Source organism: Notechis scutatus, chromosome 7, assembly GCF_049901735.1.
Source record: "Notechis scutatus isolate UNSWTSFEM ecotype Mainland chromosome 7, rNotScu1.2, whole genome shotgun sequence".
In the NCBI taxonomy this organism is placed as follows: Eukaryota; Metazoa; Chordata; class Lepidosauria; order Squamata; family Elapidae; genus Notechis; species Notechis scutatus.
The window spans coordinates 15,701,526-15,725,966 of record NC_142015.1 but is presented as its reverse complement, the minus strand read 5'-3'; the positions used below and the strand labels follow the sequence as shown (position 1 = coordinate 15,725,966).

The window sequence follows — 24,441 nt, the reverse complement described above, 5'->3', positions numbered from 1 at the left end:
GAGCAACTTCCCAGCAACTTTCGGCTTCCTTTAACTCGCGGGCGCTCGCGCCTGGCCCCGAGCCGGCGGGCAGAGGAAGCCCGGCGGGCGGGCGGGCTGCTTGGAGGAGGCGACCCGGCGGTGCTCCGGCAGCAGCAACAGGCAGTTTCGCCCGGCTCCGCTCAGGTGTCTGGCTGGGGCTGTGAGGAGTTGCTACCGCCGGCGCAGCTCCATGCGGCTCCAGTCCGCGTTGCCTTGGGAAGGAAAAGGCAAAACCAGGAGCCGCTGAGCCTGAGCCTCCGGTGCCGCTGCTCCCGTTGCAAAGCACCGCCGCGGCTCTTCCTTTTTGCCTTTCCCTTCCCGAGGCAACGGGACTGGAGCCGCGCTGAGCCACACCGGCGGTAGCAACTCCTGACTCAGGGGCCTCCGAGGGGAGTGGAAGGAGGAAAAGGGGGAAGAGTGGGGGCGATTCCAAAAATCTTGTGCTGACCCGGCCCGTCTGTCAAATTTTAAAAGTCAATGCGGCCCCGAGCCAAAATGTTTGCCCACCCCTGAGACATACAGGGACGAATGGATAAGGGAGCAACGTGGTTTATGAGAGAGAAGAAGGCCCTGATCCCTTTCATTAGTTGCAGCTGGGAGAACAGGATATGTGGGGCTCCTTGCTGGAAGCAAAGTGTGCATTATCTTGGTCAAGGCTTATCTGGGTTTTAGCATCCTCCCAACTGTGGGTGCTGAGTTATCCTTTGAAAGTCTGCAAGTTATCATCTTGGCCCACCATGTTAATTACTTCAGTGTGGTTTGTGTTGTTTTTTTTATTTCTAATTATCTTTACTTTGGATTCGGACTGCATTTCTGCCCTTCGTAGACTGTTTTTTGAAGAATTTGTTATCCAGCCAAGGATAATTGGACATTGGGTCCAAGTTGGAGGTGTTAAAGGGAATTTATTCTACTTTTGTGACTTTGCTATTTTTGCGTCATGCCCCGGGTCATCACAGTGGTTAAGGTTTTTGATTGGGACCAAGTAGATCCCCACTCCATCATGAAGTGTGCCAGGTGACTTTGGGCCCGTTGCTATTTCTCAGTATGAATCATCTCCCTGGGTTATTTTGGGGAGATGTCTCCAGAAATCATCATCTCATTTTGATTATCAGGGAAGGTGAAATGCAAGTGTCATAATGCAGAAGATGATATAATCTGAATTATGATATTTTTAATTTTTATTGCTCTTGTGCATCTTGGGAAAGAGAACAACTGATAGAGGCAGCATTAACGAGAAGTTGGTTCCCCACCATCACTACCCGTGTTGCCTCTAGCAGGACTCATAGCTTGTTCTAGTCCTTTCCAGCACGGTTCCCAAATGGTCGCCCTTCATTGAAAGAAAAGAGATTTTCTACATATAGACCTCCATTTACAACCATTCATTTAGTGACCATTCAAAGCTACAACGGCACTGAAAAATGTGACTTATGAATGTTTTTCACAGTTTGTAACTTCCCCGTGACCATGTGATCAAAGTTCAGGTGCTTAGAAATTGGTTCATAAAGTCATGTGATCACTTCTTGTGACCTTCTGACAAGCAAAGTCAACGGAGAAGCCAGATTCACTTAACAACCGGCTTACTGACTGATCAACTGCAGTGATTCACTTAACGGCTATGGCAAGAAAGGTCTTAAAATGGGGGCAAAACTCATTTAACAAATGGCTCACTTAACAACAGAAATTTTGGGCTCAATTGTGTTCATAAATTGAGGACTATATAGTGCAGGTTATCATGAAGTCTGGAATCCTTGCAGAATGAACTATGAAGGGGACTTTAGAAATGCTTTAATTTGGCAGTGACTAGATTGAATGATCATTCAATCAGAAGGCAAGTTTGATTCTTCCGTTCGATCCTTTTTCAGCACATCACAGCACATGATTAAACAGCTAGGAGTGTTGCACACATTGGCATGTAAAATCAAAGAACACGAGTTTTCTTTCATATATACATTTACATATATATTTATATATTTTACACAGGTCTTGGAAATTAGAGTACTGTATATGGTTCTACATATCTCTCATCTTTTTCAATGTCTGTGCAGATGTTAGGCAAATACTTCTAACATAAGCAACGTATTGAGAAAAATTATTTAACAGCAGTCAAACTGATTTCTCCCTATTAGATCTCGGCTGAATGTTTTGTGTCATTGGCTGATTGCATATTTCTTTAACCATGTTCCAATAGGAGGCAAATTCTAGAGGGCTTGCAAGGCTGGGGTGAAGAAAAGAAGTATGTATTTCTGCAATGTTAATTCTACCTTGGTCCTAGTCTCTGCACAAGAAATGGTTTAATGCGTTTTCTTCTTCTATAGCAAACAATTTATGTGTAAAAAGAAATAATGGCTCCGTTTTGATGACTGAGGGGACAGCAAGGAAAGGAAAGCAAGGCACTTCCATTGTGTTCACTCCGCTTACAGTGCTAAATCATCTCTAACTATTGTCTCCCCTTCTCTGCAACTTTGCATCCCACAGACATGATTCACACATGCAGATTTAACATTTTGTGCTAACAGCATGTGTGAAGGAGACATCGTGAATCTTGCATCACTGTGGCACTCTTGAACAAGGGCCGTGGCCAAGTTTGTGCTTGCAAAGAACACTTCACCATCTGAGTAGAAGTCAAGAAGGCAGTTAGATCTTGTTTCCTTGTTGGCATGGGAGAGGAGCCATCATCCCATCTGATAGCCACAGCTTGTTGAGGAGATTCAAAATATTTTATGTAGTTCACACACAGTTCTGTCTTCTAAGAGAAGGAAATGTGTGCCTAGAAAACATCAAAGGAAAAGGCGCCGGTAACTCTCACTGCTGCTTAACTCTACCAGATGATAGACTAGACTAGACTAGAATTCTTTATTGGCCAAGTGTGATTGGACACACAAGGAATTTGTCTTGGTGCAAATGTTCTCAGTGTACATAAAAGAAAAGATACATTCATCAGGAGTCGAGAATCATAAGGTACAACACTTAATAATAGTCATAGGGTACAATAAGCAATCAAATCATACTAGGAAACAGTCAGTATAGATCGGGATGGTCTTGCTGTTGTTCACTCCTCCCCTGGACCCCCACTGATTTAAATTACCCATAATGCTCCTGGTGACCATCAGAGACATTTTGAAAAGGGAAGAACTGAACATCCCAGGAAACATTTCAATGATGTACTGCCAAGAGTGAGGACCCACTAACTTGGAGAGCACCCAACAGAAGCTGCATTGCTAACAACTTAGATCTGAAGTCCTTTTGTCCACCTGATCAAAATAAGGTGAATGTGGAGAGGCAAATCAGATTAAGTAGAAACTGTCCAGCAAGGCACAGATGAAAATTGAATCTACAGAGCCACATCTAGTCCTTTATGTACAGCAGGCAGGAGAAAAGGGCGTGAGAATTAAGAATTTGAACTGCGGTTGCAATATAAATGCACCTCATATTCAGTGCACAGCAATTGTGGAATTCTTTCATAATGGGTTTGTCCCTTTTCTACAATAAATATTATTTCAGCGTTTTGGGATTCTTGGTGCCTGCTTTAATTGGTCCCAGTCTGCCAGTCATGCACAGCGGTCCTGTGATTCTTCCAGTTATCTTCTAACCTGCTGTTCAAAGAAATGTCTGTGTCTTCGCTCAATTTGGGAAGAGGTTGGTACTAAAATAAAATACAGTACAGGTATTCCTCAACTTACAACCACAATTGAGCCCCAAATTTCTGAGTTTTGCCCCATTTTGCAACCTTTCTTGCCACAGCTGTTAAATGAATCATTGCAGTTGTTAAGTCACTAAGCCGGTTGTGAAGTGATTCTGGCTTCCCCGTTGACTTGGCTTGTCAGAAGGTCGAAAAAGGTGATCATGTGACCCCAGGGACACGGCAACCTTCATAAACATGAGCCAATGGCCAAGCATTTGAATTTGGATCACATGACCAGTGGGGCGCTGCAAGGGAAACATGAAAACCACCTTTTTCAGTGCCGTTGTAACTTTGAACGGTCACTAAATGAACTATTGTAAGTTGAGGACTACCCGTAACAAGCTACAAGAGAAAAGCTTCTGCTTTTCATTAGAAACTCTTCTTGCCTCTCTCAGATCAGACAGGTGATGGGTTACATCAAAGGTGTACATCGACACCTTCATTGCTTTTTGTCACTTTCCAGCAGTACAACTCCAGGTAATCAATTAGTGCCTTGCCCTTAATTGACTGCTTAATTACATGTTACTAAACAAGCTGGTAGATTTGAATGTAGCTCAGATGCTGGTAAGGATCTGTCAAGAAGGCTTTCGAAATGCAGGAAAGATCAGTCCCCCGTTCACTCCACTTAAAAATATCACATAAGAAGTGCATAAAAAAACCCAGAAACAAGTGTATTGGTAAGAGTCTCTGTACCTAATGATGCGCTGTCTTGGTTTTGTCTTGCATGAAGTAACAACTGATCGCATTCCACCAATTATTCGCCGGGGCCCCGTGAATCAAACCCTTGCCATAGAATCTACAGCGCTGCTACAGTGTCACGTGACTGGGAACCCCCTCCCCAGCATCCAGTGGCTAAAAGATGGACAGCGGATTGTGGGCAGTGATCCAAGAATGAGCCTGTTGGACAATGGAACACTACAGATTACAAATCTGCAGGTACGATAACCCTCAAAATAACCCTCAAAATAAGTAATGTTGGTGATGGTTTGTTCTCTTCTGAACATTTCGTCACCAAGCTAGGTACGTAACATCCTCAGTGGGCCTTCGGTTGGAGCATCTTGTTGCAGTTCTTCACCGCTTACATTGATCTCATGTGGTCATATGGTTGGTGGGTCATTTGACTGGCTGGTCATGCTATGTGTGAGATCCCGCTGAGGATGACACCAGCCTGGTGAGGAAATGTTTGGAAGCTAAACAGTAACCTTGTAGAAGATAACCACCACCACCATCTACCACCCAAGCTACAAATGGTTTCTATCGTTTCTAAAATAAGCAACGTTCTTCCTTCTCCCTTGGAGTAGACCCACCAGAATGTTTTTGGGGTTTTCCCACAGTTTCCCAGCCATGCATGTAACATGACCGATGGAAGGACCTTGCTGTGCCTGTTGCATTTGCTTTCTTATCTCAGGGGTGTTTGAGTTGAGAAGATTCGCCTTTGCACAGTGGCAACAAATCAGGAAAGGGAGAATGTCCAGGTTACCTTTTCCAGGCACTTTTAATTGGGCTTTGGATAGGTAGAGATGTTCTGATGAAGGTATAGGATAATAGCCTACCGTATTTGCCGGCGTATAAGACGACTGGGCGTATAAGACGACCCCCAACATTTCCACTCAAAATATAGAGTTTGTTATATACTGCCGTATAAGACTACCCCCTCTTCCGCACACTTCCACATACCAAATAAAAGGTAAAAGAACATCAGATTTGATTTCAACATGTTAATTTATATTCAAATGCTTATGACATGCAGGAAAACTCACAAGGCTGTGAAAGTATGCCAAATAATAGAACATAAGTAATTTTCCGATTCAGAGCAGGTATAGTTCATAGTTTTATAAAATGTGTGTGTGTGCCTAAATTTCAAATTACCCATTTACCATGACTTGTCATGGACAGGCAACTTTATTAAAAGAATTCTATTTCAGCTAAGCCGGAAAGACACAAATAGGGCCTGCAGAAGCATAATTTTCACTCTGATATTAATTGTGGCAATGTTGCATTTAAACTAGCCATGATTAATTATATCCAAATTTTCACACCCACACTCCCTTCCTTTAGCTTTCTGAAAACCCCACATTCGCAGATCCCATTTTAGCAATGCATCTAAGATTTGACTTGCCAGCCACTATCATTAAATTATGCTTGCTAAAATATGAACTGAAATATGAACTACCCTGCAAAGCTGCCCATAATGAAGATAAGTTGATCTTGATGTCAATCCTCCTCAGCCTTTCACTTGTCTTTTACTTGATACCGCTGCCAAACCTGCTTTTCCATCGATACCAGAGTAAAAAGGTGACATTGCTCCCGCAGCAAGAGAAGACAATGTGGGATGTGAGAAGAGGAGAAATTGCAGTGAAATTAAGGAAATTAGGCGTTTGTGGTTTTTTTTCCTTTCCCCCTTCAGGACTGGATCTAGAAAGTTGTCATTTTAACATGATCGCTCCCCTTCTTCTCTTCCCACCCCCAACCTCTGTTTCGTCTTTAAAGAGAAAAAGACACCCATTCTGCTTTATTGTATCTGACATAGTGGGCTTTAGTTCAGAAGCTGATGTCACTCAACAGGCAAGTCCTTTCGGAAAACGCCAGGCCCCGCCTGGTCTTACCCAACGCTGCTTGCCAGGGATCTGGCAGGAAAGAAGGAGTTCCAGATCCTTTTTCTTTCTAGCCTCTCCACCTGCCTTTCCCGAGTCCATCCAAGGACGCGCCTGAAAACCAGGTTGATTCTGGGTAACGTCTAAGCCCCAGAGGCGGGGTCCGATCAGTCCCTTCGCCCAGCTCCACAAAGGTGAAATCGCCAGCGAAGCAAAACAAACGGAAGGAAGAAACCGAGCAAGCCGGGTCAAGAGCTGCGCTACCTCTAGCTGAGCCTTAGCGGTAGTAGGGACCCACATCCCACCTCCGCCCCACCTCAGCGAGAGGGAGCCGGCCGGATTGCGGGCGTAATCCCTCCCCTGGCAGAGCTACGGGTAACCCGACGCTCAAGGCTACAACTGAATGCAAAGTCCCCGCTCTGAGATCTGCAGCTAATTTACGAGGAACCCTTTGCAATTCGCCAGCGCCTGCTATGACCTCAAGGAGAGGGAGAAGCGAGCCTCCTCACCAACAAGGCGAAGAATATACCGGCGTATAAGACGAATCCCCCCACTTGGAGGCATGTTTTCAGGGCAAAAAAGTCGTCTTATACGCCGGCAAATACGGTATTTATTTCTTTGCAGTGAGATGAAATTGTCAGGGTGAAATCTGTCTCTTTAAGTAATGTACAAGGACATTCACAAATATTGTATAGCTGCTTGCTTTTTCTTTTGAAAACCATAGCTACAATCATATTTTTTCTTCTTCTTCTGATAGTTTGCATGTGTAAAAGTAGAGCAAACGGTAACACCATTTTTTACATGGTTACGAGAGCAAAAGGAAATTGTGTAAGGAAGGGTCTTAGATGCTGCAACATTTCTTCAAAAACTAAGATTTAATGTCTCTGACTTGAACTTCTTCATTCCCCTTGGGGTCCACCAGCTCCTTCCAGCCCTCATTTCAAATCTGCCTTCAGACCAATCCTTTCCCAATTCTTCAGCCAAATGCTTTCTTCAGAGCATTTTCTCTCCACTTCTACTCTCCTTTCCCACGGTACCTGCAACAGCAGCAATATATTTTATTAAGGCCATTGGCCAATCCTCCAATGCAACAAAACTCTCAGCAAAATCAGATAATAAGATTAGCCTGATGCAATCTGTAGAGTTACAACCACAACACAATAGCAATATAAAAAATACTTTGCAACTGTTATGTATGAACTCATATCTATAAGGTATTGGGTAACTTTAAATACATTTTTTTCTGAGAGTCTTATAAGTTGCTTCTATACTGTATATCCCAATAGACATTGTAAGTAGAAGGACCTCTGTCATGATTTCCAAGGCACCAGAATCATGGGTCAAAAGCTACTGGCCAATGCCCAACCTGGTTGTTTTTGCTCCCATTAACTCCCCCTTCTTCTGGCTTTCCTTTGTCTCTTGCTTTGCCTTCACTTCTCCTGTACTTTCTCCACTTTTACCTCACCAGTGGTGGACTACCTGTTAAGATTCATTCATTATGCTGTCATAATTTGCTTTACCATGATTTGCAGGATAAAGCAGAATTGACTGGAAAACTCATTAGTAGCAATAGCACTTAGAATTATATACGACCCCATAGTGCTTTAATGGACACTCTGGGCTGTTTACAATATAAAAGCATTATTTGCGTATTGCCCCCAACAATCTGGTTCCTCATTTTAGCAACCTCAGAAGGATGAAAGGCGAGTCAACCTTGAGCCCCATCAAGATCAAACTCCATGCTGTGGGCAAAGTTTGCCTGCAATACTGCATTTGCCTGCAATACTGCACCACCAGGTCTCCAAATGCCCATTCTAGTTCACCCAACGTGCTAAGCCAAATTCAAACCAAATAAGGTACATCTTAGGAATCATGTAGACCAATTGCCTTACAGATATTCTTGGTAGAATTTCCACTGGATTCAACCCATTACCTTCCCAGTGAACCATTTGACATGACTATTTTTATGCAATCAAGTCAATATGAGATTATGCTCCTTCCCTTCCTTCTCCCAGTTGTAGTATTTTTGAATTTTGTGAACCCTCTGATCTTCCTCCCAGCTCATGACTCCTTGTATCTGGGAAAATTCAATCTCTCTGGTGAACTAGCCAGCTAGTAATTGAATGCCACAACCTAGCTAGGGATTAAATTGCTTGCTTTCATAACTGTGCTAAATAGCTCAGTAATGAAATTACTCAATAAAAGAGAGACTGTAATTGCATGGTTCAGAAGTTGAAAAAGAATTCTTAAATACTCCTGAAAGCTAACATAGAGAATGGGCCCATAAGCTACTGTGTACTTATTAAGAAATTAATGTTGTTAACAGGCAATAAGCAATTCCTTTGTTTTACTGGCTAAAAACAGCTGAATGCAATTTTCTTATCCTTAACAAAGTAAATATCAGTTAACAAAGAACAACGCCTGCCAAATCAATCCCTTTGCAATGCAGCTGAATCTGAAAACCATTTTGTGGCAAATGCCATTATGAGCAAAGTTATAACATAACTTTCTGCCAAGAACTCAATTGTAATTAAGTCTTTTTAACCAGGGTTCTCTAGCCAAAGTTATTTACCGTCCAGTCACTTTAATCTTTTCAGAAAACCATAATTGTCTCAGTGCAATGATAGAATCAAGTCAATTATACTACTGTTTGTGGCTCATGTTCAAAGCTGAATTTCTAAACCAGGAATATCTTAGTTCAGAGAGGGACATTATTTTGCTTCCTGGAATGATATTTGGGGATGTGGCTTTTTTAAAAAAAACAACTAAATATATTCTTTAAGATATTTCTAGAGATTTAATTTGCTTATTTTAAGTGTTAAAGATCCCATTGGAAAAAACTATACTTTGGTTACTGAATTCCAGTAATAAATACTTAAGAAGCTCTGGAATCTTTAACAAAACCTCCTATATCCATGGGCATGATCACCCAATCCTAGATATTAACTGGTTTTTTTAGTATATAATGCAGTTTATAAACCCATGTTTTATGGCTTCCTGTGCTGAGTGAAGCAAGCTATTCTGTTTTTCTCCAGCTATGTTTTTATGCAACACATGAATCCAGCTTCTGTGACATTTTAGGCCCAATCAGCAGAACATCAGAAGAGCCACAGTGTAATAATCAATATCTGAACATGGCTCTACTTGGTATAACAGGGCTGACATTCTGGATTCTAGATTTAATAGTTTTTCAAAGAGGAATTCAATCTGGTTCTTGTCTACTTTTGTCCATGAAGTCTCCTTAGATAGTTTTGATTGTGGGTTTAATGCGTTTTGGTAGGGACTCAACTTTGGTTACCTTGTTGAATCAAGTATTGGCTAAAGTAAACTTCCTTTGATAGTACTTTCACCCACTAGTCCCAACTGATAAATGCAGTTCTTGGAAGGAAAGCATAATCTTGGAACTGAATTATTGGGGCCAATTAACCCAAATGCTGATGATGTCAGGACCTTGGAGAGCCATTCTGGAAATTAAACAATGAGACCTAGACCTTCAAAAAGATAGAAGCAAAACCTCTTATTAATAGTAACCATTGTGGTGGACCTGTCTTCTAATTAGTCTTCATTATATATTTTTTCCTGTCCTGTGCAAAAGAGAATGTTCATTAACCAGTGTCAACACCCTGTCATCTATATATACCTTCACCAACATGCTGCCTGATGTGGTGTTGGAAGTGTTAGTTGCTAAATCTTGTAGATACAGTTCTAACACATGTGGAAAGCTGCGATAAAGCCAGGGGTCTCACAATATTTCTATAGGAGGGCCTTCCAGTTGAAAAGCATCTTAACAGTTGACAAGACAAATGTTTGTGTCTTGCTTGTTTACCTCTTTTCAGAAATTAACTATTTCCCCAGTGAAGCATTGTATATATTTTGATACATTACAATCACACTTGGTTAACGGTTTCAATTTCCCACTGATTCAGTGAGTCTAAAGTCTCTCAGCACTTTCGCATAATCACCCTCAGTATAAGTTAATTTATGAATATTTACAATACTGCAGAAGAAGGAGGTGTGTGCATGTGTGTTTTGTAGATGCGAAGATGCCAAGAGATGCTCATTCCATTGGGAGATGGGGGCTGTAAACCACCCTGCTGTTATAAATGCATTGCAGTGGATATAATGCATCAACATAATTTGATAGCTTTGAACAGATTGATAGTTGGGCAAAAAATCATTCTCTGCGTAAAGGCAGGCATGAGGATCACAAAGCGTTTGCTTTCATGCTGTTCTGATGGCCCTCTAGAGCCAGATCCCACATATGAAGAAGATACATCCAGGACATTCATTCAGGTAGGAAAACCAACAAAGACTTTTGTTGCTTTTTGAAAAGGAACACACTTATTATGGCATGAGGACGTGTCATTTTCACCCACCTAATATCCCTGACTCCAGCCTGCTCATAAACACATATCAGTTAGATTTGGCTTAAGCCATTTGTTATATATTCTATAAGTCGAAGTAGCTTTGCAAAGCTAAAGGTCAAGGCAATTTTCCATCAATTGCAGATGCTTCCAGTTTTAAAAAGTCCAATTCACAATGGGAATGGCTCCACCCATCATGCAAATGCTGCTAGGAAGAGTTGCACTGATACAACTCTCAACAAGGGCAGCAACAAAGATTTTGATTCTTCTTTAGTCAATGATTCTAGAAATGGAACCTGCAACCTTCTGCTTTTAGAGCAAGGATTCTGCCATCGAGCTGTGGCTCTGAGCATCTGATTTTCCTGTTGCATAATTTGAATCTTGAATTGAGGCAGATGTAGTGTAAAAGCCCAGAGACAAGGGGACAATCCCTCCCACATTACAAGATCCTAGCTAAACATTTTAGAGCTCATAGCATTACGCATTGCATTTCCTTATAACAATTCCAAACTGGGCGAGTCCAATCTGCTTTTTCATGCACTAGAGTCAAATACATTTGACAGGGTAATGTGAAAGTTATTCATGAATTACTTATCAAAACACAGACCAAATGCTAAACATTTGTTTAAAAATTAATGCCAGCAGGCAGCAGGGAGTGAAATATTTCACGTTAGTTTTGTGCTTTCATTGTGTCAGAGTCAGGAGGTTAATGCATCAACTGGATCCCAGAGCACCTAATAGCATTGTTTGATAGCAGTTGTGGCGCTTTGCCCAGGAAAAAATTAGAACTGTCAGGTGGTTCAGAAGACTAACATGAATTAATGGTCCCCCCAGGATGAGTTGTCTTCATCAGGCCCTTCTGATACATAGGGGAAAGCAAGTCAGTGGCCTTCAAATCACAGAGCCCATGAAAAGAACCCCTTCCTTTTGTCTCTATGATCATCAACACAACTAGCAACCACTTGCTCACAAACTCTAGTTCTTGGCTTTTGCTCATTGTAAGGTTGGGAGGAACCATAGCTTAGTGGTAAAATATATGCTTTATACAGGTAGTCCTTGACATACGACCACATTGAGCCCCAAATTTCTGTGGCTAAGTGAGATAGTTGTTATGTGAGTTTTGTTCCATTTTACAACCTTTCTTGCCACATTTGTTAAGTGAATCCCTGCAATTGTTAAGTTAGCAACACGGTTGTTAAGTGAATCTGGCTTCCCTACTGACTTTGCTTGTCAGAAGGTCATAAAAGTAGATCACATGACACGGAGCATGGCAACAGTCATAAATATGAGTCAGTTGCCAATCATCTGAATTCTGATCATGTGACCACGGGGGATGCTACAAACAGTTTGTAAATGTGAAAAACAGTCCTTAGTCACTTTTTTCGGTGCTATTACAATTTCAAACTAAATGAATTGTTGTAAGTCGAGGACTACCTGTACACAGAAGAGTCCGGCTTCTGACTCTGAAGCTCCAAGTATGAAGGTGAAGTACAAGAGAGAGAGAGAGAGAAAGATCCTGGAGAATGCTGCCAATTAGAGTGAGGGAAGCAGGAGCAGGAGTTTCATTTAGTGTCAGGCGGGCTCCTCTGTTGTGTTTGTGTTCATCAGTTTGGGCAACAGCAATCTTAATGTTGTCAAAAAGTATCAGGTTGATGAAGGAGAATGGGACAACACAACACAGCCAACTCAATGTGGCTAACTCACCATGGCCAACTCGCTGTGGGACAATTCGCCACAGCCAACTTACCACGGGACAATTTAACAATTCAGTCTAATTATCTTAAATATATAAAACATATTTTTAATTTTTCTCATTCACATTTCATTTTCTCCCTCCTTTTGCATCCGTCCTTTAATTATTCTATTCCACTATTTCTTTGATACTAGTGTAATTCTTGTCCTGCAGCAAGTTGGCCATGACAAGTTGGTTGTGGTGAGTTGACTGTGGTGAATTGTCATAGACCCCGATGAAGGCATCTCAATATCAGCAAGGGTTCAGGTGAGAGATCCAACATCCAGTTTTGGTTGCCATGATGTAAAAGTGGATGTTGAGACTCTAGAAAGAGTGCAGACAAGAGCAACAGACATGATTAGGGGACTGGAGGTTAAAATGTACAAAGAACAGTTGCTGGAATTGGGTATGTCTAGTTTAATGAAAAGAAGTGTATGATAGCAGTGTTCCGATATCTCAGGGGCTGCCACAAAGAAGAGGGAGTCAAGCTATTCTCCAAAGCATCTGAGGGCAGGACAAGAAGCAATAGATGGAAACTAATAAAGGAGAGAAGCAACCTAGAACTAAGGAGAAATTTCATGACAGTTAGAACAATTAATCAGTGGAACGACTTGTGTCCAGAGGTTGTAAATGCTCCAACACTGGAGGTTTTAAAGAAGAGATTGGACAACCATTTGTCTGAAATAGTATAGGGTCTTCCTACCTAAGCAGGGGGTTGGACTAGAAGACCTCTAAGGTCCCTTCCAACTCTGTTATTCTATTCTGTTCTGTTCTATTCTTGTAGAAGTGCCTTTCTTCTGCTTTTATGTGCTAGGCAGACACTTTTTCTTTTTCCTGAGCTTTTGTCAAAGTTAGGCTTCTTTCTTTTCTTTCCATCTGTCACTTTATTTTTCATTTATGGGCTTCGTCAACTGTTCCACTTTAATTTTATTTTGACTTACATTTTTAATTTAGTACCAAACCATTGTTATTGTTGTTGTCATTATTGTATGTTAGCTCCTCCAGCTGTATTCATACCTGAAGGATCTGATGTTTTAAATATAAATAAATAGTCTGGCAAGTGAGCTAAGAATTACCATACTGCAGAAGGGAGACGGAGGGGAAAATATGAAAGATAACAGGCAGGTAATTAATAGAAGTACCTCTGTGTTGCCTATCGATAGAACGAGGCCAAAATAATAGTTGTTCCTATTGTTGGCAGTTCTAGAGAGTGGTCAAAATCTGCAAGGTGGCAGTTGTGGTGTCACAACTGAAAAACCTGCCCCTTCAAAAGGGGTGGGATGCCAGCCATGGCAACACACATTTCCATCTTGCAGATTTTAGCACATAGCCACAGGTTCTCTGCTGCTTTTCAGATTATCTGAGCATTCGAATGTTAAAATTCCAATGTGGATAAATGTGCCTGGGGAACAGTGAGTCCAGCTCCCCTTTGTCTGTAAAAATATAGCGCTAGAATCCTTTGCCGGCATATTTTTATGACACCCAAACTATTATATTTATTCCTGTGCTCCGCAACTGCATTTCAGAGAGCTAACACAACCTGCAGAAGGGGTCGGGGAGATGCAGAGGTATTCCTCAACTTACGACCACAATTGGGACCAGAATTTCTTTGGCTAATAACATAGTTGTTAAGTGAATTACTTCCGATTTTATGACTCTTTTTAAACTACAGCTGTTAAGCAAACAGTTTAAGGGATTCCCAGGGTCGTAAGGCGAATCCTTTGACTTTGATCCTTGGAAGTCCCCTGGGACAGTCACAAATGTCAATCCCATGATCCTGGGCCACTGCAAGGGCCATAAATACATACCCATTGCCAACTGCCTGGATTTTGATCACATGACCATGGAGATGCTGCAACAGTGGTAAGTGCAAAGACTGGTTGTAAGTCACTTTTCGGTTTGAACGGTGACTAAATAAATAGTTGTAAGTCAACGAGTCCCTGTACCAGGACATCTGGGCTGGTCTCATGCCATCCAGCTTCCATCAAGCCTATTCTTTCCTCAAAGCCATAGGAGGAAATATGAAATATCTCCTGTGGATGAGCACTTATTAGTATACATCTAAGGGGCTATAGTATACATACTCCCTGAAGGAAAAAAAAAAAACCTCCAAAGTCCATACTACAACTGCAGTGAGCAGAAAGGAGTAACAGCTTCTCTCCTTGGCATGTTTCAGACCTCCGACTCTGGGCTGTATGTTTGCATTGCTACAAGCTCAACCGGTGAAACCAGGTGGAGTGGCTTTCTGGCAGTGCAAGGTGAGTCATTTGCAGGACCCCTTGAGTGGAGATGGGTGGGAGAATGTGGTTTACTTGGGACTTCATATTTGCTATGCTTGTTCTGAGATGCCGGAGTATGGAAGGGCGGGTAACTTCAGAAGCATTGAGAAATAGGCTTAAACCCAATTGAGATTATTGGATTTCTTCTAAAAATAAGCACATAGGGCCAAGGAGGGGAATGCAGGTGCCAGGTGTGCCATAAAAACAAAGACAGAATTTGGTTATTCAGTCCATAGTTGAGATAGAATGAGGTTGTCCTAATGGTTGCTCCCAATAATGAAGAGCCTTTTCAATTTTTAAAAAATTCTGTATTAAATGCAGGTCTAGTTTGACGTTAATCCAGAGTTGTCCAACAGTGGCAAATTTAAGACTTGTGGACATGCTGGCTGCTAAATTCTGGGAGTTGAAGTCCACAAGTCTTAAAGTTGCCACAGTTGGTCACACCTGTTTTAATCTTTCAAGCAGACCTAGTTTGCAGAACACCATTTCTCCTAGTGTGTCCCAGAGAAAGATCCTGCCCACAATTAGATAAACAAAGGTAGCCCCAGGGACCAGTTCTGAATGGCTTTTTTGCAACCAGCAAATCTAACAATGCCCAGCCTTTCTACATCTTTGGAAAGAATGTGAAACCTGCCAGACTTGAATGTTTGGCTTCTTGTCTCCTTAAACCACCACTTGCCTAATTTCTTGGAGTGGGAAAAAGATCATAAAAGTTTATGGCTGTTGTCACATCTCATGACAGTAAATTCTATTAAGATATCATCCTGGCTAGTAGGGGGCCCTCATTTCCAGGATGAAGAAAGTCCATACTTCCTTGCACAGACCGTTATACCTTCATCAAAGGAAGATCGAGGTTCCAGGTTGTGTATGTTTTGCTTTGCAAATGTAAAATGCATTGGGAAACCACAAGGTGCACAAGACTAAAGTCAGCCCACCATCTACAAAGACCCTCTGTAGCTGATTTGATCAGTGTTCCCTGAAGGCCTCCTGGCTAATGTTCTCTTCATCCTCTACATTTGGTTTTCCAGAGAATGGGGTAGATCTCCAGATGCAGCTTCCAGAGCCAAACCTGCTTCCAGGTCCACCTTCAGCTCCCCTGGTCACTGATGTCACCAAGAACAGTGTTGCTCTGATCTGGAAGCCAAACCCTGGGAATGGGGGTCCTCCTATCAGCTCATATATTATTGAAGCATTCAGGTAACTCACAGGTTTCTTGGGAGTTGTTTCTCCAAATGCTGTTGGGCATGAAGCAGACAGTTGGGCAACTTCAGAATGAAAAAAAAAAAAACAACTGGAGAATTAATTTGGTATAGTGGTTAAGGTGCTGGTCTAGAAACCAGGAGTTCTAGTCCCATTTTAGGCATTGAAAGGCATAAAAGTGGGCTTGGAGACTTTGCACTAATCACCAGGAGACTGTGAATTCTAGTCCCACCTTAGGCATGAAAGTTGGCTGGGTGGCTTTGGGCCAGTCACTCTCTTTCAGCCCAACCCACCTCACCGGGTGGTTGTTGGAGAAAGGATCATAATAAAGGTGGGATAAAAATCTAATAAATAAAAGAGTTAATCCATCTGTTCAAGGCTAGGCAATCTACAGCCCTTGGCCTAATGGCATGTCATCTGCGATTTCACCAATTATCTACTAATGATCTCCTCTAAGAACAATCTATTCCTAGCAGCTTGCTGGATGAGAAGAGAGAAGGAAGATGGGAGGAAACCACACACACACACACACACACCCATTTTTAGCTTTGCTCTGCTGCTTTCAGCCATGTAATGGGATCTTGGGCAATAAAATAGTTCTCAGCCTCCCTTTAGCCCATGGGTCAAGCAATCTTATGCCTCCTGTTGGGCTGGCTGCCCCTTGACAGAGGTGGTGAAACAGAGTCAGGATTTTGTTTTGTTCCAGTCAGCAAAAGAACGATGAGATTGTGCTGCACAGATGGGACAATGGGAAGAAACTAGTGCTTTCCTTAGGTTTTTTTTTATTATCATGTATGGCTACGGGCCAGAATTAGAATTCTCATTGCAAAAAGTTGAACCTTGCTGAACTGTAAATTTAATTTAGGCTTCTCTTAGCTCTGCTCACTCCATCCAGCATACTGGCAAAGTATTCCAAATGCAATATTCAGCCCTGAATGTTACTCACAAGTTTAGAAGAAGCACAACACAAGTCAGGCTGGTGGGGTCCCTGTTCTATTATCCGAGAATGGCAACTTCCACCTTTCACCTGATAAGGAAGACTTAGCTTTCTAAAGATCTGAGCTGTTTTATTTCTTCTCTCCCCCCTCCCCCAATCTATCAGCTGTGTCTGGAGCTGGTTTTTCAGAGGGCAAGAGAGCAGATCCAGGCAGCTGTGTAAATTTTTTGCTGTTGGTACATTCCAAGACCATCCGTTCCCTCCTCTGCTAAATCCATATTAAGCTTCTGTTTGTGATTCCTGCCCATGACACACACATCACCACCACCACCACATGCCCTGTTTGGATTCAGCCTCCCTGCAGCTGAGCTATCAAGGGATGCGTGCATCAAGGAAAGCTCTTCTTTTTCCTGTGGTTTGCACACCTTACCTAACAGAGCCATCTGTTCTGGACAGGGAGTTTTTTTGGGGGGGGAAGAGCAGGTGGCTGAGCAAGTCACTTATACTGAGTGGTTTGGCAAACAGGGAGGTAGCCCTGCTACTTCATAAATCATTGAGCAAACTAATCCAGACTTGTATGGGAACATGCACGAAGGGACATGGAAACACAAGACTAGGGGCAGCCTGGCATCTGCTACAAATCCTCTTTAACATGGGCTTGTGTGTTTAGCTTAGAATTCAGAGCTGGTCTGAATTCTGAGCTATCCTAGTCTAAGCCGTGAAAATGTCCTGGAGCTGCATTCAGTTTCAGCTCTTTCTAGCTTCCAGCATGGAACGTATTACTCCATTGTTTCCGCATCCCATTTAAAAAGGCTACAAAAAATTGCATCTCTTTGAAGCAGAGTCAAAAGGCTCAAAAATAGATTTTCTGATTGCAGGGAGAATAGGTTGGGCTAAGGGCCAAGTCTCTGTTTACCTTTGGCTCTTTACCTGAGCCAAAAGCCTGTCAATCAGAGGTCCATTGAATTCTGAACCTTGAAAACTCAAGGTGGGCAGTAATTCTACAACAATTTTGTGAACCTTAAAATTCAGTGGTTAAGGCACTGGGAATCTTGTCTACAGCTCCTTTGTGTCTACAGAAGGATGTGCTTATAACAGACATGATATTCTTCCGATTAAAATTGGAATTCCAATTTTTGGGGGAATCGCCCCCCCCACCCTTTCCCCCCACCTTCTTCTCCTCCTTCCCCTCCCCTCAGAGGCCCCCTGAGTCAGGAGTTGCTACCGCCGGCGCGGCTCCAGTCCCACGTTGCCTCGGGAAGGGAAAGGCAAAAAGGAAGAGCCGTGGCGGCGCTTTGCAACGGCAGCAGCAGGACCGGAGGCTCAGGCGCAGCGGCTCCCGGGTTTCTGAGCGGAGCCCGGGCAGTGTGAGCGGAGGCCGCTGAGCGGCAGGAAAAGGGAGCTGGGCAGCCACAGACCAGCCGTCTCTCCGTCTGACGGCCTTGGCCAAATCTCTGCCTCCCAGGGTGCTTGGTCCTCCACCCGCAGGCTTCCCCAGCCCCTTGCCAAGCGGGTTTTCCGCCTCAACCCGGCAGGGCCCTCGCTACCTTCCCCTCGCCTGGCCGGCTGGGCTCCTTGGGCAACCCAGCTGCCTCGTGCCAGGAAGCGCGCTGCCAGGCGGCGCAGGGCAACACGCCACCGCCCGGCCCTGGCGAGGGAAAGCAGCGGGCGCTCCCCGGGCGGCGGCCTCAGCCCCGCCACCAGGGAAACGGCTGCCCAGTTCCAGAGCTGATCCACACCTGACCGGCTGGAAAGGAAGGGTGTGTAGCATTAGTGTTGTGTGTGTGATTTCTTGGTGCGCGGCGCGGGGTCTCTTTTGCCGGCCCCGATTTTTTTTCCAGAGGGGAATATCATGCCTGTTATAACTGCAACGTCTATGCTTATAACTGCAAAGTCATTCTGCAGCTGCTGAGATCTTTTAAGGCTGTCAGGGAGACTGTTTGGAAAAACTGGTCTCTTTCTAATGCCATCCATCATGGTCCCTCATTGGGGAAGAGTGTCATGTTCGTAGCAAGTAGCTGAAATCCACCTGCCCTTTCAAATTTCCCAGAATGCTTTGTACCATCATTCGGTCTTTTGGTTCACTTGCTGAATACGAAGACAGATAGATAACTCTACAAATTCTTCCATACAAAGTTCCTTTTATGGGATTATATTAGGTATCCTCAAGGTAACTCACAGTTATGTCGAGGTGCATCTAATGTCCAATTCTTTGCATAGTTGAAATTGTAGTGTAAAATGATGGTAATCTTTCTATCCCATATTTCATCCCATAGTAGTAGAAGCAGGGAGTAGAAGTGCTACCCTGAGGCTGTGTTAAGGCAAGAGTGAAGAAACCTCCCCCAACCCATCAAGGGTCAATTCAGTGACCAATCAGGATTACAGATGTGACCACATGACATGGACTACATTTCCCAGGAAACCTTAACTACATTTACCATGATGCATTCCCTTAACGGGATAGCTCCCAATTACTAAGTAACTATACCAATTCCCATTAACTATAACTGGCTGGACAGTACAACCATGCTTTTTTGGTAGAGTTTGGGGAATCTAAAATGCCAGGGGGTAACCCAGGTCCTTGGGGACCTAATGGGGCAACCCAACAGCCAGAGAAAAAATGATCTTCATTAGGTTTGGAGGTTGCATGAGCCCAAATAGTTGTCCAAGAATGTCAGAAGCTGTCAATAGTCTTGTCTTAATGAAACCACTAATTTTCTGCATTTCATGATAAGAAAAATGTGGACTAATTGTTGGTGGACATCCAAAGTTCTACCCATTATTGTTACATTTGTAATCTGTTTTTACTTATTTTGGTTCGGTTGGTTATGTTTTTGACTTGTGCTAACTTTGTTGTTATACAGTGAGCTACCTAGAGTTGTTTGGAGTCAGTGATACCTAAATAGAGTGAATAAAAATTAGTGAAATTAAATTAAACTAAATTTCTATAGCTACCCGTATTTCCCTGAAAATAAGACTGGGTCTTATTTTCTTTTGAACCCCAAAATAAGCACCAGGGCTTATTTTCAGGGAAGTGTCTTTTTTTCATGGATGGGAGGGCCACTTGCTTGTGGTGGGGCAGGAGGCCATGCAGTACACTAGTGCCACTGCCACAACGTGGGGTGTGTGGAGCTGCCCCATGTGCCCTATATCAGTTTACCTGAGGGCCCTGCAGCCAGGCCCTGACACCTGCCTCACTTCACAGTGGTGGCTCCAACAGCCCCATTCAGAGGGCCCCGAGTGGCCACCAGCCCACTTCTTCTGCTTGCTCGCAGCCACCACAGAGGAGACTGAGCAACATGCCAGTGCTGCAGCCATGAGGTGAGGTAGGGTGGGTGGAGCTGCCCCCCACACACCCTGTACTGGCTTACCTCAGGGCCCTGCAGCCAGGCAGTCCACTTCCCTACACCTGCCTTCCTTCATGGCTGTGGCACCAGACACAACTCAGCCTCCATAGCAGCCGCAAGCAAGAAGTGGGCCGGTGGTCACATGGGCTCCTGCTGCACATGGGTACTAGTGCTGCCACCGTGAGGCAGCTATCCGGGTGCAGATGGCCTGTTTGTGGGGGCCCCGAGGTAAGCTGATGCATGGGGAAACTCCACCACTACCCCATCTCACCTCGTGGCTGCGGCACTGCGAGCAACCAAGCCAAATTTTGGGGGGTGGAGGCAGCTGTACAGGCTCTTAAGTAGGTCTTATTTTGGGGGGTAGGGTTTATATTAGGCACATGTAAAACATGTTAGGGCTTATTTTTGGGATAAGTGTTGTTTTCAGGGAAACTGGGTAGTTGATCCTAAAGTAAACCGTGGGACATTGTAAGTACATACATCAAGCTCTACTAGTGGACCTCTGCCTCTGAATTTTGCTAAATCAGGCTGCTGTTAAATCAGACTGTTGCTAAAGCAGCTAAATCAGAGGCCAAGGGCACAGATGAAGACTGTGCTGTCTCTTTCTTCCTTTTTGAACTCTGTCCTATTGCAGTCAGTCTTCAGGCAGTACTTGGCAAACCGTGGCAGATGATGTCAGGCTTGAAAAGCACACAGTCAGTGGCTTGAATCCAAACACCATTTACCTCTTCCTTGTACGAGCTGTCAACTCCTATGGTCTCAGTGATCCTAGCCCGGTCTCAGAGCCAGTTCGTACACAAGGTGAGTTTCCTATGAGGTACTACGTTGAATGAGGGTTTGATCTGACACGAGCTTGGTTGATGCAGTGTATTAAAGCCATAATGTCATTTATTTGATTTGGGTTTAGCATGGGAAGGAGATCCAACCGTGAGGTTTTGTGTTAGCATGCATGTTGTGTGAATCCATGTAACTATGAGGGGATTTAGAAAATTAGGGCTAAAGCTAACCCTGGCTTGATGTATGTGTGAAGGGACCTAGATAGTAACACTGATGGGAGTTTTTGAAAGGGATTAAAAGATGGATCAAGGCCCCATTTTGAATTCTACTGCTGTTGTGATAGGTTTTACTCCACATGTAAAACAGAGAAATAAAAGATTTATTTCATGGTGGTTATAAGGAATTAGAAGCTGTGCAAATGCAGTGGATGATCGCATATGTAGAACCCCTTTCTTCATTCTGCAGTCCTCCAAGTAATTGTAGAGAAGTCAACAAATCTACTCAAATGATATATGGTCCCTTCTACTTTAGTTATCAGCCCTCTTATGCCTTTCAGAATACTTTTTGAGAAAACCTCTAGGAACCATAGTTAAGAAGAGTTCATAGTTTATAATCTCCAGTTGTACATCTGTAGCTCTACAATCCTTCCATAGAAAATTCAGTTGGCCTAGTACAGATTGAACTCTTCTAACAAAAACATATTTCTAACTCTTGAAGGTACTAAGTATTCAGTAAAACCTAGAAACAAACTTCATGGGCATATGCATCTCTACAGCTTGGTGAAAATTTGTTCTGTTTTCTGTTTTGGATATTTTATGTTGGTCTTGTTGCAAAGAGTATCATCTGGTATGGGATTTGTGGCTTTTTTGATAGATGTGAGTCCCACCAGACAAGGAGTTGACCATCGGCAGGTGCAACGGGAACTTGGGGATGTGGTAGTTCAGCTCCAGGAACCCATTGTCCTCACTTCCACCACCATCCAAGTGACCTGGACTGTGAGTGCTAATAAACTCTTTTTTTTTTCTTGAAGCAACATCATCAGAACCAATAGTAAGAGGAAGAAATGGGATCCTAGATAGGAAATGCATTGATCCAGGCAATAGGTTCCATACCCATACAGTCAATGCTATCTCTTCATTTCATTCAGGTGGATCGCCAGGCTCAATTCATCCAAGGTTATCGGGTAATGTATCGGCTGAAGAACAGCGCTTGGCTGGTGCAGGATGTGAAGTCACCTGCTGAACGGAACACTGTCTTAGTAGATCTGCGCAAAGGCCAAGAATATGAAGTCAAGATCCGGCCATATTTTGATGAGTTCCAAGGCATGGATAGTGAGGTGCTCCTGGTGCGCACCCCAGAAGAAGGTTTGTAGGAAATGGAAGCTGCTATTTTTAAGCCTTCCCATAACCAAATTTCTTGGTTTCAATGGTCACATGCATATTGAGGTTTCCTCTTTACATCAACATTTTGATATTTTGCTATTTCTGGCTGTGTCCTGTATCATCATCATTTTTTTTTTAAAAAAAAGTTTTATTGCTTTTTTAAGACATACATAAACAAACACAACATAAAAACATCAAACCATCTTCCTTATATGTACATTGTTATGTCTCACCTGTGCCCACGAGGTGAAAGTCCAAGTTTCCAAAAGAATATAAACAAGCAGACAAGACCAGTAACGACAGGGTTAAATTCCTTTGGCTGGAGAAGTCCTTGGCAGTCTCCCATGAGCTGACTGCCAAGTCCGATAATAAAACAAGAACATAAATCACAGGCAAACGCCACACACAGAAATTGTCGAAGCTTCTATCCCAAATTAACAAGTTGTCCCGAACGAGAATCCAGAGCTAACACGCCCCTTTTATTCCCTGAGGGGCGTGTCAGTCTCATCTCAGTCCCTGATTTGTCCTTTCCCTCTGCCTTGCATCTCACGCCTATGCCTGCGTCTTTGCCTCGCATCAAACCAACATTCCTCAGTTTGATCCTCAGCCAGAGGCTCCGCTATGCTCTCCTGATTATCTGCCGACACCTGAGGCACAACCAGGGAGGAAGGTCCTGGGGAGGAAGGCAATTCCAAATCCTCCAGCAAAGCAGGCTCAAACCTCAGAGCCAAATCCTCCTCTTCCTCATGGCTCAAGTCTGTGTCTTCTAACAGAGCAGGCTCAAACCTCCGAGTCACAACAGTACATACAGTGTGTCGGTTGGTTTACAAATTGTTTTGTGCTTCCATTTCGTAGTCTTCAATTAGAATTACATTGTATATGTTCTCATATTGTCAATTAACTATTCCTGAATACATTAATATCATTATTAATCAGTCATTTGACTATACTATTATTCATTCATGTTTTATGAAATAATCATATTTCACTTAATTTATTTTATGACAATTCATATTTCAATCTCAAATCTATCCTATAATCATTTTGTAGACATAATAAAAAATACATCTTTATATATTCATTATGTTCTAAAAATTTACATATTTCATTACCATTTTATTGATAGAATAGATCCCAAATTTTATAAAATTGTTTATCTTCTTGTTCTCTGATTTCAAATGTCAATCTACTCATTTCAGCACATTCCATTATTTTCTTAATAACTTCCTCCTGTGTTGGTATTTTCTCATTTTTCCAGTTTTTAGCAAATACATCCTGGCCGCTGTTAATACATTTACAATCAAATATTTCAATTCTTTACCATATATTTCAGGTAAAATTCCCAATAAAAATATCTCTGGTTTCAAGTCTATATGCCTTTTTGTCATTTTTTCCAACCATGTGTGGATTTTAGTCCAATATTTTTTGGCATCCGCGCACGTCCACCACATATGGTAATATGAGCCAGGTATCTGATGACATTTCCAACATTTTTCAGACTTGTTCTTGAACATTCTTGCTATTCTTGTCGGGGGAAAATGCCACCTGTAAAACATCTTATACAAATTTTCTTTATATGCTGTTGACATTGTCATTTTATAATTTTGAGACCACAATTTTTGCCATTTCTCTAAATCAATCCCATATCCAAAATTCTTCCCCCAAGCAATCATTATTTCTTTAACTTGTTCTTTTTCTAGTTTGGTTTCTAATAAATATTCATACAGTTTTTTAATCATCTTTTCATCAGTACCTGTCAAAATCTTACCTAAATCAGTCAATTTATCATAGAAGCCTTCTGTTTTAGAATCTTTATCATACCTTCAATGTATTTGCGCATATGAAAACCAATTCATCTTTATACCTTGTTCCTCTAATTTTTGCATAGATTTAAATTCACCCTTTTCATTCAATATTTCACCATATCTAACTCTTTGTTCCTTTTTGTATATTATAGGATACAAAAACGCTTCAATAGCCAGACCGTAATTTTCAAATAACATTGCCTTTTAGTCTTCTCCCAGTTTAACCACAGAGACTCCCGTATATAATGTCTTCTAAAATATCCCTGTGGTTTAGTTCCTTTATACCATAAAAAAGTATGCCACCCCAACAATAGATCATGT

At 42.6% G+C, this 24,441-nt stretch overlaps 1 protein-coding gene across 1 annotated transcript in view; it reads left to right on the top strand.

Moving 5' to 3' along the window:
* ROBO3 (roundabout guidance receptor 3) overlaps window positions 1–24,441 on the top strand; it is a 192,380-nt gene that overhangs the window by 149,432 nt on the left and 18,507 nt on the right. Inside the window, exons 10-15 of the mRNA XM_026671417.2 lie at window positions 4,434–4,639; window positions 14,570–14,651; window positions 15,701–15,869; window positions 20,791–20,957; window positions 21,807–21,928; window positions 22,081–22,297. Of these exons, the coding sequence (XP_026527202.2) occupies window positions 4,434–4,639; window positions 14,570–14,651; window positions 15,701–15,869; window positions 20,791–20,957; window positions 21,807–21,928; window positions 22,081–22,297 (963 nt within the window). The remainder of the gene's footprint in view (window positions 1–4,433; window positions 4,640–14,569; window positions 14,652–15,700; window positions 15,870–20,790; window positions 20,958–21,806; window positions 21,929–22,080; window positions 22,298–24,441) is intronic.